This window comes from Peromyscus leucopus, chromosome 19 (genome assembly GCF_004664715.2).
Source record: "Peromyscus leucopus breed LL Stock chromosome 19, UCI_PerLeu_2.1, whole genome shotgun sequence".
Lineage (NCBI taxonomy): Eukaryota > Metazoa > Chordata > Mammalia > Rodentia > Cricetidae > Peromyscus > Peromyscus leucopus.
In genome coordinates this window covers 50,450,271-50,463,858 of record NC_051079.1, presented here as the reverse complement: position 1 = coordinate 50,463,858, position 13,588 = coordinate 50,450,271, and the positions used below count along the sequence as shown (strand labels likewise).

Below are 13,588 nucleotides of genomic sequence, written 5' to 3'. Positions count from 1 at the left end.
CATCAGAGTTGGGAAATGGTTACGATAAAGGATGCTATCCAGTTCAATGGTCTGTTGTGTTTTGCATGGCCCTTCTAACATACTAGCATCCAGCTAGTTAGAGGCTAGGTTTGCCCATAGAAACATGTACAAATGAAGATGTACTTCAGACTGCTTTCAGCTTACCAATTAACATGCTGTCCTGCCTTGCTTTTTGCAGCTTTTATCCATGACCCAAGATGACTACAAACCATCTGATGTTAGTATATCTTAGAATTGTCCTTTATGCTTATGTAAGTGACTTAAAAGTGGCAAGTGGAGTTAGATCCTTTACATATATTTGAACTATCTGTAAATTCTCATAAACTTTTCCTGTTTTTTTTCAGAAGCTGTATCAGCTTTATTACTCTAAAAAATTCTGACTCATGTACTATGAGGCTGACTACAATACACAAAACATATTTATATTTTGATAAAGCCCTATTTGGAGCATTGTTCTTTTTTTGTGTGGTGTGTATGTGTATGTACCTGTTTGTGTATGTGTGGGTGCACACATGTGTAAGTGCATGTATGTGTAGGTAAATGTGCGCATGTGTGTGTATGGAGCCCAGAGGACAACCTTGGGTGCCATTTCTCAGGAGCTGTCCCCACACTGGTTTTTGTTGTTGTTTTGTTTTTTATAGCAGAGTCTCTCACTAGCCTGGAACTTTCTGTAGTCTATTCGAGCTGGTCAGTGAGCCTGTTTCTGCCTTCCTAGCTCTGAGACTACATAGGCATGCCACCGTGCCTGGCTTTCTTTGCATATATCATGGGAACCCAGTTCAGGCCCCTGTTCTTGAAAAGCAGGCACCATACTGACCAAGTTATTGTCCCTAGCCCTATTGACCAGTCTGTCTCTAAGACAATCCCATTTGTAGCTGTGCTAATTATTACATAAATGGAAAGTATATTTATGTTTGTCTCACATAATGCCAGAGAGATGAGAGGAAAAGAACACCCAAGTGAAATGGGAGACCTAGAGAACATTGGCTTAGCCCTGTGCAGAGTAGGGTCTGGAAAAAGACCAGGGTGGAGATCCAGGGAAGGTATGGAGGACCACATAGCCAGATGTCTGGAAGATGTGCAGTAGAGAGAGCAGACCTTGATCAAGGAGGGTCCCACAAGCCTGTCACAGGAGTTTGTATTTATAGTGAGGACAGTCTGTCGCATGGTTTGTAGCAGGAGTGCAGAAAGATCGGGGATGCATTTTATTGTCACTAGTCTAAGGAGACCAAATTTGGAGACAGCACACAGGATCCATCTTGATAAAAATATTTGGGGATTTATTACATGGCTCTAATCAGCTTTTCATCCTGGGTTATGCGTGGACTTTGGGAAGGAAGAGGCGTGACTGCAGAGAGGCCAGACGGCAATCACTGCTGTCCTCTTTCCTGCTCCCCTGGCAGGGTCTGCTGGTGACCGTGAATGGCAACCCTGTGGACTACCACACCATCCACCCGAGTCTGCCCTTAGAGAACGGTCCTGCCAAGACTGACCTGTACACCACTCCCCAGTACCGATGGGATGCCTCGGAGGAGTCCTCAGGTAATGCCCCACAGTGAAGTGAGCGGACTCGCTCAGGGTTGTGCTCCACTCTCTTTCGTTCAGAAAGTTGATGCCACTTCTGTCGTCCATGTATAATTCAGTTCTTGATTCTCCAACAGCCTCTGTTTTTAAACAGAGATATTGCTGTCCATGATCAGTAAAATTAGGCCCATTTCTTTAGAGCTGTATTTACGCCACCATGCTTTTATTCATGTTTGACTCTTGCACACAAAATCAGTGGCATGGGATGGGGCAGGGCAGGGGACTTTGAAAAATAAAATGTGAGAAAAAAAAATTTGAGGGTGCTAACTTTTGTGAAATAGGTTCTTGCTATGTATCCCTGCTTGACTGGCATGTAGACCAGGCTAGCCTCAAACTTCCCTTGCCTATACCTCCCAAGGGCTGGAATTGCAAGCAAGAGTAAATTCACCTGGCAACATGTTAACTTTTTATAGCATTAAACCTGTGTGTAAGTGTCTTATACACACACACACACACACACACACACACACACACACACACAATGTCCATATCTATCCATCTATCCATGTACATGCTGGTTTTTCTACTAGTTAATATGAAGGCCAATAGTTTTTTTTTTTAAGATTTATTTATTTATTATATATACAGAAGAGGGCACCAGATCTCATTACAGATGGTTGTGAGCCACCATGTGGTTGCAGGGAATTGAACTCAGGACCTTTGGAAGAGCAGTCAGTGCTCTTAACCTCTGAGCCATCTCTCCAGCCCCAGGCCAATAGTTTTTCTAGTTAATCTCTTAAGACTTTTTTTAAGAGGATGCTTTTTTAAGTTCAGTAAAAATTAGAGAAAGCTAGGCAGTTTCCCTCCATCCCTGGTAAGAGGAGCCATAGCATAAAATAGAGAGTCCCAGAACATTGGCACAGTGCCCAGTAACAGGCATTTTAAAGATGGGGGTCCAAGGAAGGGGGACAAATGTTGCCTACATCAGTGAAAGGAAGGAGAGAGCAGGGTAAACAGCCCTCCTTAGCAACCACCAGAGCGCTGGTAAGAGGCCATTTATAGATGAACCCTGAGCTCTGATCTGGCTGCTTGTTGGCCACAGATGCTCTCTCTGGCAACCCAGAGCAAGTGTCATGGAACTACATGCTGAAACCTGGGCAGAAGAACATCTCTAGACTGCAGAGAAGGAATTTTAAATCCAAACCGTACAGTATTCAGTAAGGAACAAACCTGGTCAGAGGCAAGGTCTCCAAGGGAATACAAACTCAGATTCTAGGAGCATGTGACTCACATTAGGAAGGACCACACAGGGGAGGGGCCCACACTGACAGCTAAGCCTGTGAAGGTCCAGTGAGAGAAGTGACTATCATCTACAACACACACACACACACACACACACACACACACACACACACACACACAAACAAACACACACACCATACCATACCAAGAACTTAGCATGCTGGTAATTCTTAGATCCATTTGATTTATTCTTTTATTGCTGGGCATGATTAATGAATTTTACTATAAACCCTAGTCTCAACCAATTGTAATGTTGGAGAAAGAAAAGAGACGCTGGACTAGTGTCCAAAAAGCCTTACTGCCTGTGTAGAAGAAACTGAGTAACCACTGTTCTGTGAGTGGGTTTGTTCTTCTTCATGTGGTATAACTCTGTTACACCTTATTAATATGTGTCACAGTTAGTTAAGCTAGAAAGCCAAAAGGAACATCTTGCTGGCATATTAATATTTAGTACTATCCCTGGGTCAGGTATCTGGGTGTGACAAGGCTGGATTCTCTGACTTGAGGTCCATCATCAGTTTCTGGTCATTCTTACGGCTGAAATCTGATTTGGAGGCTTACCTGGTGCAGAATCTATCTAACCCCACTATGGAGCTACTGCTGATCGGAGACTTGGCCACTGATGGCCAGCTCGATGCATCAGCCTCTGGCTACCTCCGTCTCTCCATTGGGAAGTTACAACATGGTAGCTGGTTTCTCTCTAGAAGCAAGACAGTGGTTGGTTGAGAGAAGATGCATGAAGTGAAAGCCACATTCCTTTCTAACTGAATCTGGTTGGTCTGGGAATGTAGCTCAGTGGCAGACATTTGCCTAGTTTAAATTCAATACTAGGTGCATTCCCCAATACCAAAAACAAGCAAAAACAAAAAAAAAAAGTGAATCTGGGAAGTGGCAGTTCATCTCTTCAAGAGTGTTCTATTCAAGGGTCAAGATAGACAGCCATGAGTACCAGAGGATGGACTCTTTGGAGACCATCCTAGAGGGATCTCTCTATACTTTCTTCAGTGGAAACTCTTCTCAGCATCCCTGGGCCATTATCTCCACCAAGCAGAACTCACTGCATCTGTTTCACTTCTAGACACTGTATTAGTTGGAAACACTTTCTATACCCAAAGACTCTGCCCAAACCCCACATGATGTAGTGTGGAGGTTGACACTGAGATAGATATCAACCACATGCATGCTTAGTCATATGAAGTATTTGTCTATCTAGAAAAGAAAGAGGAAGATGAGGACAAGAAAGAAGATTCAGAAGGGGAGGGAAGCCAGGAGGAAAAGAGGAGTGTGCGAATCCACGCCATGGTCACCGTGTTCCAGTTCATCATGAAGCAAAGTTACATCTGTGCCCTCATTGCTATGATGGTAAGTACTTGCAGCAGCCTCCAGGGCACAGTAGGTACAGACCCCAAGCCTCTCACCAGGATAGGAACTTCAGTCTTCCCCAGGCTATGGCAGACATTGGTTGGATATGTAACTTTTTCATGGGATTTTTTTTATGTTATAGATTACAAAATTATATTACCTTCTTTTCAAATGTTAATATGTTTGTCTCAGATTGACTTATCAGGTTTAACTGGCTCCTGTTTTGCTAACTAAAGAGGGCACACAGGATAGCTTTTCTGGAAGATATTAAGGGTCTTTAAGACTGTGGACTGTCTTTTTTATATTTCTCATAGAAGGGAGTGGCCACATGTTATCTTAAAATTGGATGAGAATGTGTCCTTATTCACTACAGTAATATTCTTACTGGGGCAGTTATCCAGCTGTCATGGTTCCCAAGAGCTTCTTGGCATGCTTTCCATTTATACATGCTTCTGCTCACCTCCATCTCCAAATCTCCACCTCCAGCTTCAAAATGGCCTTTGGTTTATACATGGACCATAAAGGATGCTCCAACCTCCCTCCTTCCCTTAAAACAAACTGTCTTGAAAGAGAGAGGATTTGTTTTGAGAAGCATAGTATCCCTATTTAAAGTATAATTCCTCCAAATCCTGTGGCCAGTGGTGAGACTCTGTACTCCTGATGGTAATAACAAGAGGTGGCGGGGTGGGGGGCAGAGAGGAGGGAGAGACAGAGACAGAGATTGAGGGCGTTGAGCCAGGTCTGGGTGGAACACAGGCATGATTGAAAGTTCTAACCTGCCTGCAATGCAGAGATGCAGACCCTGAGTAGAGCTGGAAACAGGGCTGGGGAGTAAGTTCATTGGTAGAAGGCTGGCCCCAGCTCCTGGGCACTTTAGTCGGATACTCAGTGCAGGTCCTTCCTACATGAGCTTGTGTGTAAGTCAGTTTCAGATTCTAGCAAGAACATGGCCACACGTGGCTGGAAGAGATTTAAAAAAAAAATTCTTCCAAATTAAAGGTGATCATTGGGAGGTTCCTAACCCCATTCTTTAAACAGAATTACTTCTGCCCCCTCTGACTGTTTTCCTCCATTTCCTACACATCCATCTTTAAACCTCAGCAAGTTGGGGATTGTTAACTATCAAACGTGTTAGGAATGCAACTGACAATTCTGATTTTGAACCCATACAAGCAGTTTTGAGGTTTTTTTTCTCTAAGCTAGGCAATTTTGTGCTTTTTCCTTAAGAAGTACAGCTCAAAATGCAATCACTTTGAGTATAATATTTTTTTCTTAATAGAAAAGTGACCCATTGTCAAAACAACACTACTGCCTTCAAGACTTGCCTTCACCTGGTGCTCTCCCACTGTCTTAAAGGAGCTACAGTATTAATGTGTTAGAAGCACCTGCCCACCAGGGAAGTCCCCTATTTCAGGACTTTTAATCACAGGCAAAAACAGGGACCCAAGGAGTCCTATTTACACAAAACTACACTTGTGTTTTTGATCTTAGCCATTGTGACAGGTGTAAGATGGAATCTCACAGTTGTTTTGATTCGCATTTCCTTGATAGCTAAGGATGTTAAACATTTCTTTGTTTCTCTGCCATTTGATATTCCTCTGTTGAAAATTCTCTGTATATGTCTGTACCTAATTTTTTTAATTGGAGTATTTGGTTTGTTGATGTCTAGTTTCTTGAATTCTTTATATATTTTGGAAATAAGCCCTCTGTCAGATGTGGAGTTGGTGAAGATCTTTTCCCATTCTGTAGGCTGCTATTTTGTCTCATTGATGGTGTCCTTTGCTTTACAGAAGCTTTTCAATTTCATGAGGTCCCATTTATTAAGTGTTGATTTTAGTATCTGTGCTGTTGGTGTCTTGTGCCAAAGAGTTCAAAGATATTTCCCACTTTCTCTTCTATCAGGTTTAGTGTATCTGGATTTACGTTGAGGTCTTTGATCCACTTGGATTTGAGTTTTGTGCAGGGCGATAGGTATAGATCTATTTGCAGTCTTCTACATGCCAACATCCAGTTATGCCAGCACCATTTGTTGAAGATGCTTTCTTTTTTCCATTGTATAATTTTGGCTTTTTTGTCAAAAATCAGTTGTCCACAGGTGTGTGGATTTATGTCTGGGTCTTCAATTCAATTCTATTGATCCACCTGTCTGTTTTTATGCCATTACCATGCAGTTTTTATTACTATAGCTCTGTGGTAGAACTTGAAATCAGGGATGGTGATACCTCCAGTGGTTTTTTTTTTTTTTTTTATTGTACCGAACTGTTTTAGCTATCCTGGATTTTTTTGTTTTTACATATGAAGTTGAGTTTTGTTCTTTCAAGGTTTGTACAGAATTGTATTGGGATTTTAATGGGGATTGCATTGAATATGTAGATTGCTTTTGGTAGGATTTTTTTAAACTATGTTGGTAGATTGCTTTTGGTAGGAATTTTAACTATGTTGATCCTACCAATCCATGAGCATGGGAGATCTTTCCATCTTCTGATATCTTCTCTAATTTCTGTCTTCAAAGACTTGAAGTTCTTGTCATACAAGTCTTTCGCTTGCTTGGTTAGAGTTACACCAAGATATTGTATACTATTTAAGACTATTGTAAAGGGTGTTGTTTCCCTGATTTCTTTCTCAGCCCTAATTTGTATATAGTAAAGCTACTGACTTTTTAAAATTAATCTTGTATCCAGCCACTTGACTAAAGGTATTTATCAGCTGCAAGAGTTCCCTGGTAGAATTTTTGGGGTTGCTTTTGTATACTAATGTATAATCTGTGAATAATGATACTTTGACTTCTTCCTTTCCGATTTGTATTCTCTTGATATCCTTCAGTTATTACTCTACTAGAACTTCAATTGCTATATTGAATAGATATAGAAATAGTGGACAACCTTGTCTTGTTCCTGATTTTAGTGAAATTGCTTTGAGTTTCTTTTCATTTAAATTGATGTTTGCTATAGGTTTGCTGTATTTTGCTTTTATTATGCTTAGGTATATCCCTTGCATCCCTGATCTCTCCAAGACTTTTATCATGAAGGGAAATTGAATTTTGTCAAAGGATTTTTCAGCATCTAATGGGATGATCGTGTGATTTTTTTTTTCCTTCAGTTTGCTTATATGGTGGATTACATTGACAGATTTTTATATTTTGAACTATCCCTGGGTCTCTGGGATGAAGCCTACTTGATCATGGTGGATGATCTTTTTAATATGTTTTTGGATTCAGTTTGAATGTTCATGAATGGTCTGTAATTCTCTTTCTTTGTTGTGTCTTTGTGTGGTTTGAGTATCAGGGTGACTGCGGCCTCAAAGAATTCGGCAATGTTCCTTCTGTTTATAATTTGTGGAATAATTTGAGGAGTATTGGTGTTATCTCTTCTTTGAAAATCTGATAGAATTCTACATTAAAACCACCTGGCCTTGGCCTTTTTTTGATGGGAGACTTTTAATGGCTGCTTCTGTTTTCTTAGGGATTATAGATCTGTCCTGTTTAAATTATTTGTCTGATCTTGATTTAACTTTGATAAGTGGCACCTATTAAGAACTTTCAGATTTTCCAATTTTGTGAACTACAGGTTTTTGAAATATGACCTAATGATTCTTTGGATTTCCTCAGAGTCTGTTTTTATTCCCTTTTTGTTTCTGATTTTGTTAATTTGGGTATTCTCTCTGCCTTTTAGTTGGTTTGGATAAAAATTTATCTAGTTTGTTGATTTTCCTGAAAAACCAACTCTTTGTTTCGTTGACTCTTTGTATTGTTCTCTTTGTTTCTACTTTGTTGATTTCAGCTCTCAGATTGATAACTTCCTGCCATCTACACCTCTTGGGTGTGGCTGCTTCTCTTTGTTCTAGAGCTTTCAGGTGTGCTGTTAGTCACTAGTTTGAGGGTTCTCTAATTTCTTCATGAAGGCACTTAGTGCTATATACTTTCCTCTTAGCACTGCTTTCATTGTGTCCCTTAAGTTTGGGTATGATGTGTATTCATGTTCATTGAATTCTAGGAAGTCTTTAATTTCTTTTTTTACTTCTTCCTTGACATTGTGGTAACTCAGTAGAGAGCTATTTAGTGCCTGTGAGTTTGTAGGCTTTCTGTTCTTGTTGAAATCCAACTTTAATTCATGTGGTCTGATAAGACACAGGGGATTATTTCAAATTTTTGTATCTGTTGAAACTTGCTTTGTGGCCGGTTATATAGTCAGTTTTGGAGAAGGTTCCATGAGGTGCTGAGAGAAACACTATTTCTAAAGAAAGTATTGTCATGAAAATAATCCAGACAATAGTAGCCTTCAGTTACTAACATAATCCAAATAAAAACAGGTTTCACCCCTAATTTATTTTAAACAATAAAAATAACTCACTTATAAAGCAAACTGTGTTTTATCTCAAATAGCTGAGAAGAGATATTTGTCCTATTTGGACTTCATTTCTGTTCATTCTTGTCTAGTTTCCAGAGTCAAAACAAGTTATTAATACCTCCTGGGCTGGAGGATTCTTTTGGTAATTCCTGGCATTTGGGAATGAGGTTGACTTCAGTTAGTCTCAGTCACATCCAAAACATATTTCAAAGGGCCTTTTTACAAAAGAGTACAGGATGAGAAGTCCAAAATCAGGTAGCAGGTTTCCTCGAATGGATAGCATCCATGAGCCTGATTGGCAGCTGCTCTGCTGACCGCCATTGAGACAGCACTCCTCATTCTTTGAGAACTTTGTGGCAACAAGGAAAATACATCCTTTGCCCATAGAATCTGACCACTATTTTGTCCTTATAGGATGGAAGCTGAGGTCGGCCTTTGTCAACTTGCCCTCATTGTTCAGTGTTTAGATGCCTAACGTGCAGTTTCTTCAAGTAAAATTTCTAATTTCTATCGTGTATGTCTGTCTACTTGACGTGAGTGCTTAATCTCAATTTCTGGTCCTCAGAATTCCCTTTTCTCACCCAGCTGTAGCTCACACTCATTCAGGAGCACAACTAATCACCGACTCCAGATTATTGGGGAAAACAAAGTTGTTTTCATATCACAAAGTAGGGTATAGATAAAGAGATTTTGGCTAAAAGGTCTTTGACTGCCCTAAAGGAAGCACAAGGCCAACGTCATGTTCAGCCATCTCCCCTCCCGCCCTCCCTTCCCTGCCCACATCCTGGGATATCTCCGTTATCCACATACCAGTTTCTCGTCATCTAAATGCCACTACCTTGTCTGTGTCCAGAACTCTGAACTCCCCAGAGTGTGCTGCTCTGACAGCTGTCCTTTGTCCCCATGGCGCTGCAGGCGTGGAGCATCACCTACCACAGCTGGCTGACGTTCGTGCTGTTGATTTGGTCCTGCACTCTCTGGATGATACGCAACAGGAGGAAATACGCCATGATCAGCTCTCCTTTCATGGTTGTCTATGCCAATCTGCTGCTGGTACTACAGTACATATGGAGCTTTGAGCTTCCTGAAATTAAGAAAGTCCCGGGATTTCTAGAAAAGAAAGAGCCAGGAGAACTTGCTTCGAAGGTAAATGAATGAGGAGACAGGAAAGAAAGAACAGCAATAACGATCACAGTCACCACAAGCAAAGTAGCCTCTGAATGGTTTGGCAATTAAAAATACCAGAGACCTAGAAGTAGATTACATTGTTTAGACACCTCTCTTTCTATTCAGAACTGGAGAAGAACCCCAATGATATCACCATTGGGCTACCATCTCCGACCCTTGTTTTGCTTTTTATTTTGTGACTGAGCACTGCCATTGCCCAGTTTGGGCTGAACTCACTCTGGAGCCCAATCGAGGCTTGAACTTACAATCCTGCTTCAGCCTCCTGAATAGCTGGGGTCAAAAGCCCATCAGGCTTAACTTAGACAACATGTAAGACACCATGCTTTTAGTTTTGACTTAGAAATGACAGCCTTTCTACTGAAAAAAAAAAGATTATAGTATGAATTATGTTTGTAATTTGAAATGTAATAGTAATTATGTATAGTCTGTATAACTTAGTATTCCCTAAGTTTATTAGTAAATTCTTTATAGCATCAATTATACTACTTCAGGTTTCTGCTGTATCAGTAGATGTGGAAAGAGGATCAGATAATGTGAAATAGAAAACACAACATAAAATATATGGAGAAATTGGAGAATTGTTTTGACAGGTTGACAGTTTATAACATTCAGTTTCTTTGCATATGCCATCACAGACAATAATTTGCTGTGGACAATATTTTTCCCAATTATGTTCTAAGAGCACTTTCATTACCAGAAATGATAACACTTGCTTTTTATTTCTTTTGCTGTCCAGACTTCATCTACAGTAAAAACTTGCAATCATTTCATTGCCTATTTATTTTCTTGAATCATTTTAATGATTTCCATTTCAGAAGATTAAATAGCACAGCTTACTAAGTGCTTTGCACATAAAGTCCAAACATGCATTCCCTACATGTTGACAACATTAGGACAATAAAAATCAATCACCATATACATTGAATAAACATTCAATTTTTATCATCACTGGACATATAGGAAACTTCATATCTCGAAAAGACACAATCATATAATGTGAAACAGTCTCTTTCTAGAAGCTGCCATTTATGGGTGTCCAGGCATCCCACACACATTTATTTAGCAGGCTAAGCAGAAGATGTTTCCTCAGAGCAGACCGAATGCTGGGGCCAGGCATGGTGTCGAGTGCCCTTAATCCCAGCACTTGGAAGGCAGAGACAGGCAGATCTCTGTGAGTTTGAGGCCCGCCTGGTCTACAGAGAAAGTACTAGGACAGTCAGCACTCTTTCACAGAGAACCCTATCTCAAAAAAAAAAAAAAAAAAATAGGAGGTGAATGTCACGGCCTTCTCTTACCAGACAATGAAAATCTCATTCATCAGAGCAGCTCCTAGGCCTGCCCAACATCTGCTCATCTGCCCAGATGTGCCTCCTGCTGAAAACTCCTGATGATGCTGTCACTGACTGGTTACCTCTACCTGACAACAGAAACTGTCATACAAGAAATTCAAACTTATAAAAGATAAATTCAAACTACACCTTTTCAGCCGTGTTGATCCATTGCAGCCTAACCAAAAACACCAGAGAGATATTGAAAAAAATGTGTCAGCTAAATTGTAGGATTAAATCCTGTGTGATCTAAAGATATTAATTCTTGGAAAGAATATTTTATGTTGGAAATAAATCCATGACCTTTTTTTTTTGAGAACTTATTGTTGGAGATAAGGTCTCCCTTTAGATAACTGAACTTACAAAATCTCCCACATAATGGTTTCATTTGTCTCTGTGTGGTTATCAGGATTTATTATCACCAAGGATAAGGCATATGACTTGGTGAAGTGGGCGATGATGCAAAGCAACATCACTTGTTCTTAGCTTTTAAATTTTCTTCTTTCTATTTTTTGGCAAATATTTACTGAAAACCTTTCCTGAACCACAAGATAACAAGTCATATCCACGAAGAGGTCCAGGATCAACAAAGACAGACAAATGTTACTGAGACATGGGGACACCGGGACTGTCCCACACTGCTGACCGGGGTGGGGGTGGGGTGGAAATTGGTGCAGCAGCTTTGGAAAACGTACATTTGTTGGTTCCTCCAAAAGTTAAACACACAGCACAGATGGGCAGTGCCAGTTGTAGCTTTGTATACTTATCCAGCACAGATGGAAACACAGAGACATGGGAAAACTTACATGAACTTGTAATGTTACCCATTGTAGCCAAGGAAGCATCTTAAGTGTTCTCAACTGATGTGTACATAAGCAAATGCCTGCATCTTTATAAAATGATATGCTGTTCCCTAGTAAAAAAGCAAAACAAGAATGAAGTACTATATACATATTATAGTATGATTAAACCTATTATGCTAAGTAAATAAGTCATTTACAAAAGAGTGTATATTATGTAATTCCACATTGTGTAGATAAGTACAGACAAAAAGCAAATTAATCATTGGCTAGAACTAATATAGGAAAGAAAGGCGTGGCAAAAATTGTGCTGCTGTGGGGGACAAATGAAAAGATGTCAAAACAGAGGGGGGGTGGGCAGCTTTAATCCAGCATGGAGCAGAGACAGCGATTTGTGAGTTGAGCCACTGACTACAGTGAGTTCCAGGAAAAAAAAGACAAGAAAAGTTCGAAAAAAAAAAAAAAAAAGAAAAGAAAAGATGTCAAAACAGATGGCAGTAATGGTTGTGTGACTCTGGAAGTCGACTGAAACCCACTAAGTAGACACTTCTCAGGAGATTCTTGGACTCTAATCCATAGCCTCATGCATTATCATGCTGAGCATTCAGCCTACCTGTATATACCACGTATGAAACGTACTCTTGAAATGAGTAAATTGTGTGGTATGTGAATTATATTTCAGTAATACTATTACCAAAACCAAAAATGTCCCTACTATGTGCTGGGCAGCATATTCTCTAGAGAAAGGAGCTCCTTGTGTCCGGAAGTTTTTCCCCAGCCCCAAGAGAATGTCAACATAGACATGAGTGAGCTTAGAATTATTTCTCAGCCATTGCTAGATGAACAGGAATAACAAGTCAGTATATTTTCTGGCATGAAAAATTCTTTTCCATATCTATGGAATCTTCAAAATAAGGGGTACTGAAGAGTCAAAGCGTTGTTATACAAGACACACCAAACTCTATCGGGCCCTGACTGTCAAGAGGAAATCAGTCTCTCATCCTGTCCTTGAAAGAATCCAGTTGCTGAGGTTGGTTTCTTGTTAAGTAGAAGTTGTTCATCTTCCTGAGACCTTTAACGGTGCTACCTATGACCATAGCATGTGGGTGATGCTAATAGCATGTGGGGAGATTGCTAAATAGGAAGGCTTGTACACTGTGTTCCCACAACCTTGGGGAGAAAGTGCCTCAAACGTTGCTGAACCCCTACATCACCTGTTCTGCTTTCAGATTCTCTTCACCATCACATTTTGGCTGCTCCTGAGACAGCACCTTACAGAGCAAAAGGCCCTTCAGGAAAAGGAAGCACTTTTGTCGGAAGTCAAAATTGGAAGTCAAGAACTTGAAGAAAGGGGTAAGTGGGGGGACTGGTATGATAGTAATTAAGAGCACTAGCTGCTCTTCTAAGGTCACAGGTTCGATTCCCAGCACCATGTGGTGGCTCACCAACATCTGTAACTCTAGTTCCAGAGGATCTGATGCCTCCTCTGGCCTCTGCAGACATAAAGAAACTTCTAGAGCATACATGTGAGCCCACAGGGAACTTTAAAAACTGTGTTGTTTGACTTTCAAAAAGGTGATTCCCAGTGGAAGACAACATTAATTTTAAGAGAAAATTTCTCTGAAGACATACTTCTGGTGAGAATTGGAACCAATGAATTAACTCAAATCTTTTGAATTTAAATTTTTGGCTTTTTTAAAATAGGAAAGAAAAGAAG

General features: G+C 40.3%; 1 protein-coding gene across 1 annotated transcript in view; it reads left to right on the top strand.

Moving 5' to 3' along the window:
- Piezo2 (piezo type mechanosensitive ion channel component 2) overlaps window positions 1-13,588 on the top strand; it is a 405,018-nt gene that overhangs the window by 296,929 nt on the left and 94,501 nt on the right. Inside the window, 5 exon segments of the mRNA XM_037197168.1 lie at window positions 200-238; window positions 1,425-1,563; window positions 4,061-4,209; window positions 9,471-9,701; window positions 13,101-13,224. Of these exon segments, the coding sequence (XP_037053063.1) occupies window positions 200-238; window positions 1,425-1,563; window positions 4,061-4,209; window positions 9,471-9,701; window positions 13,101-13,224 (682 nt within the window).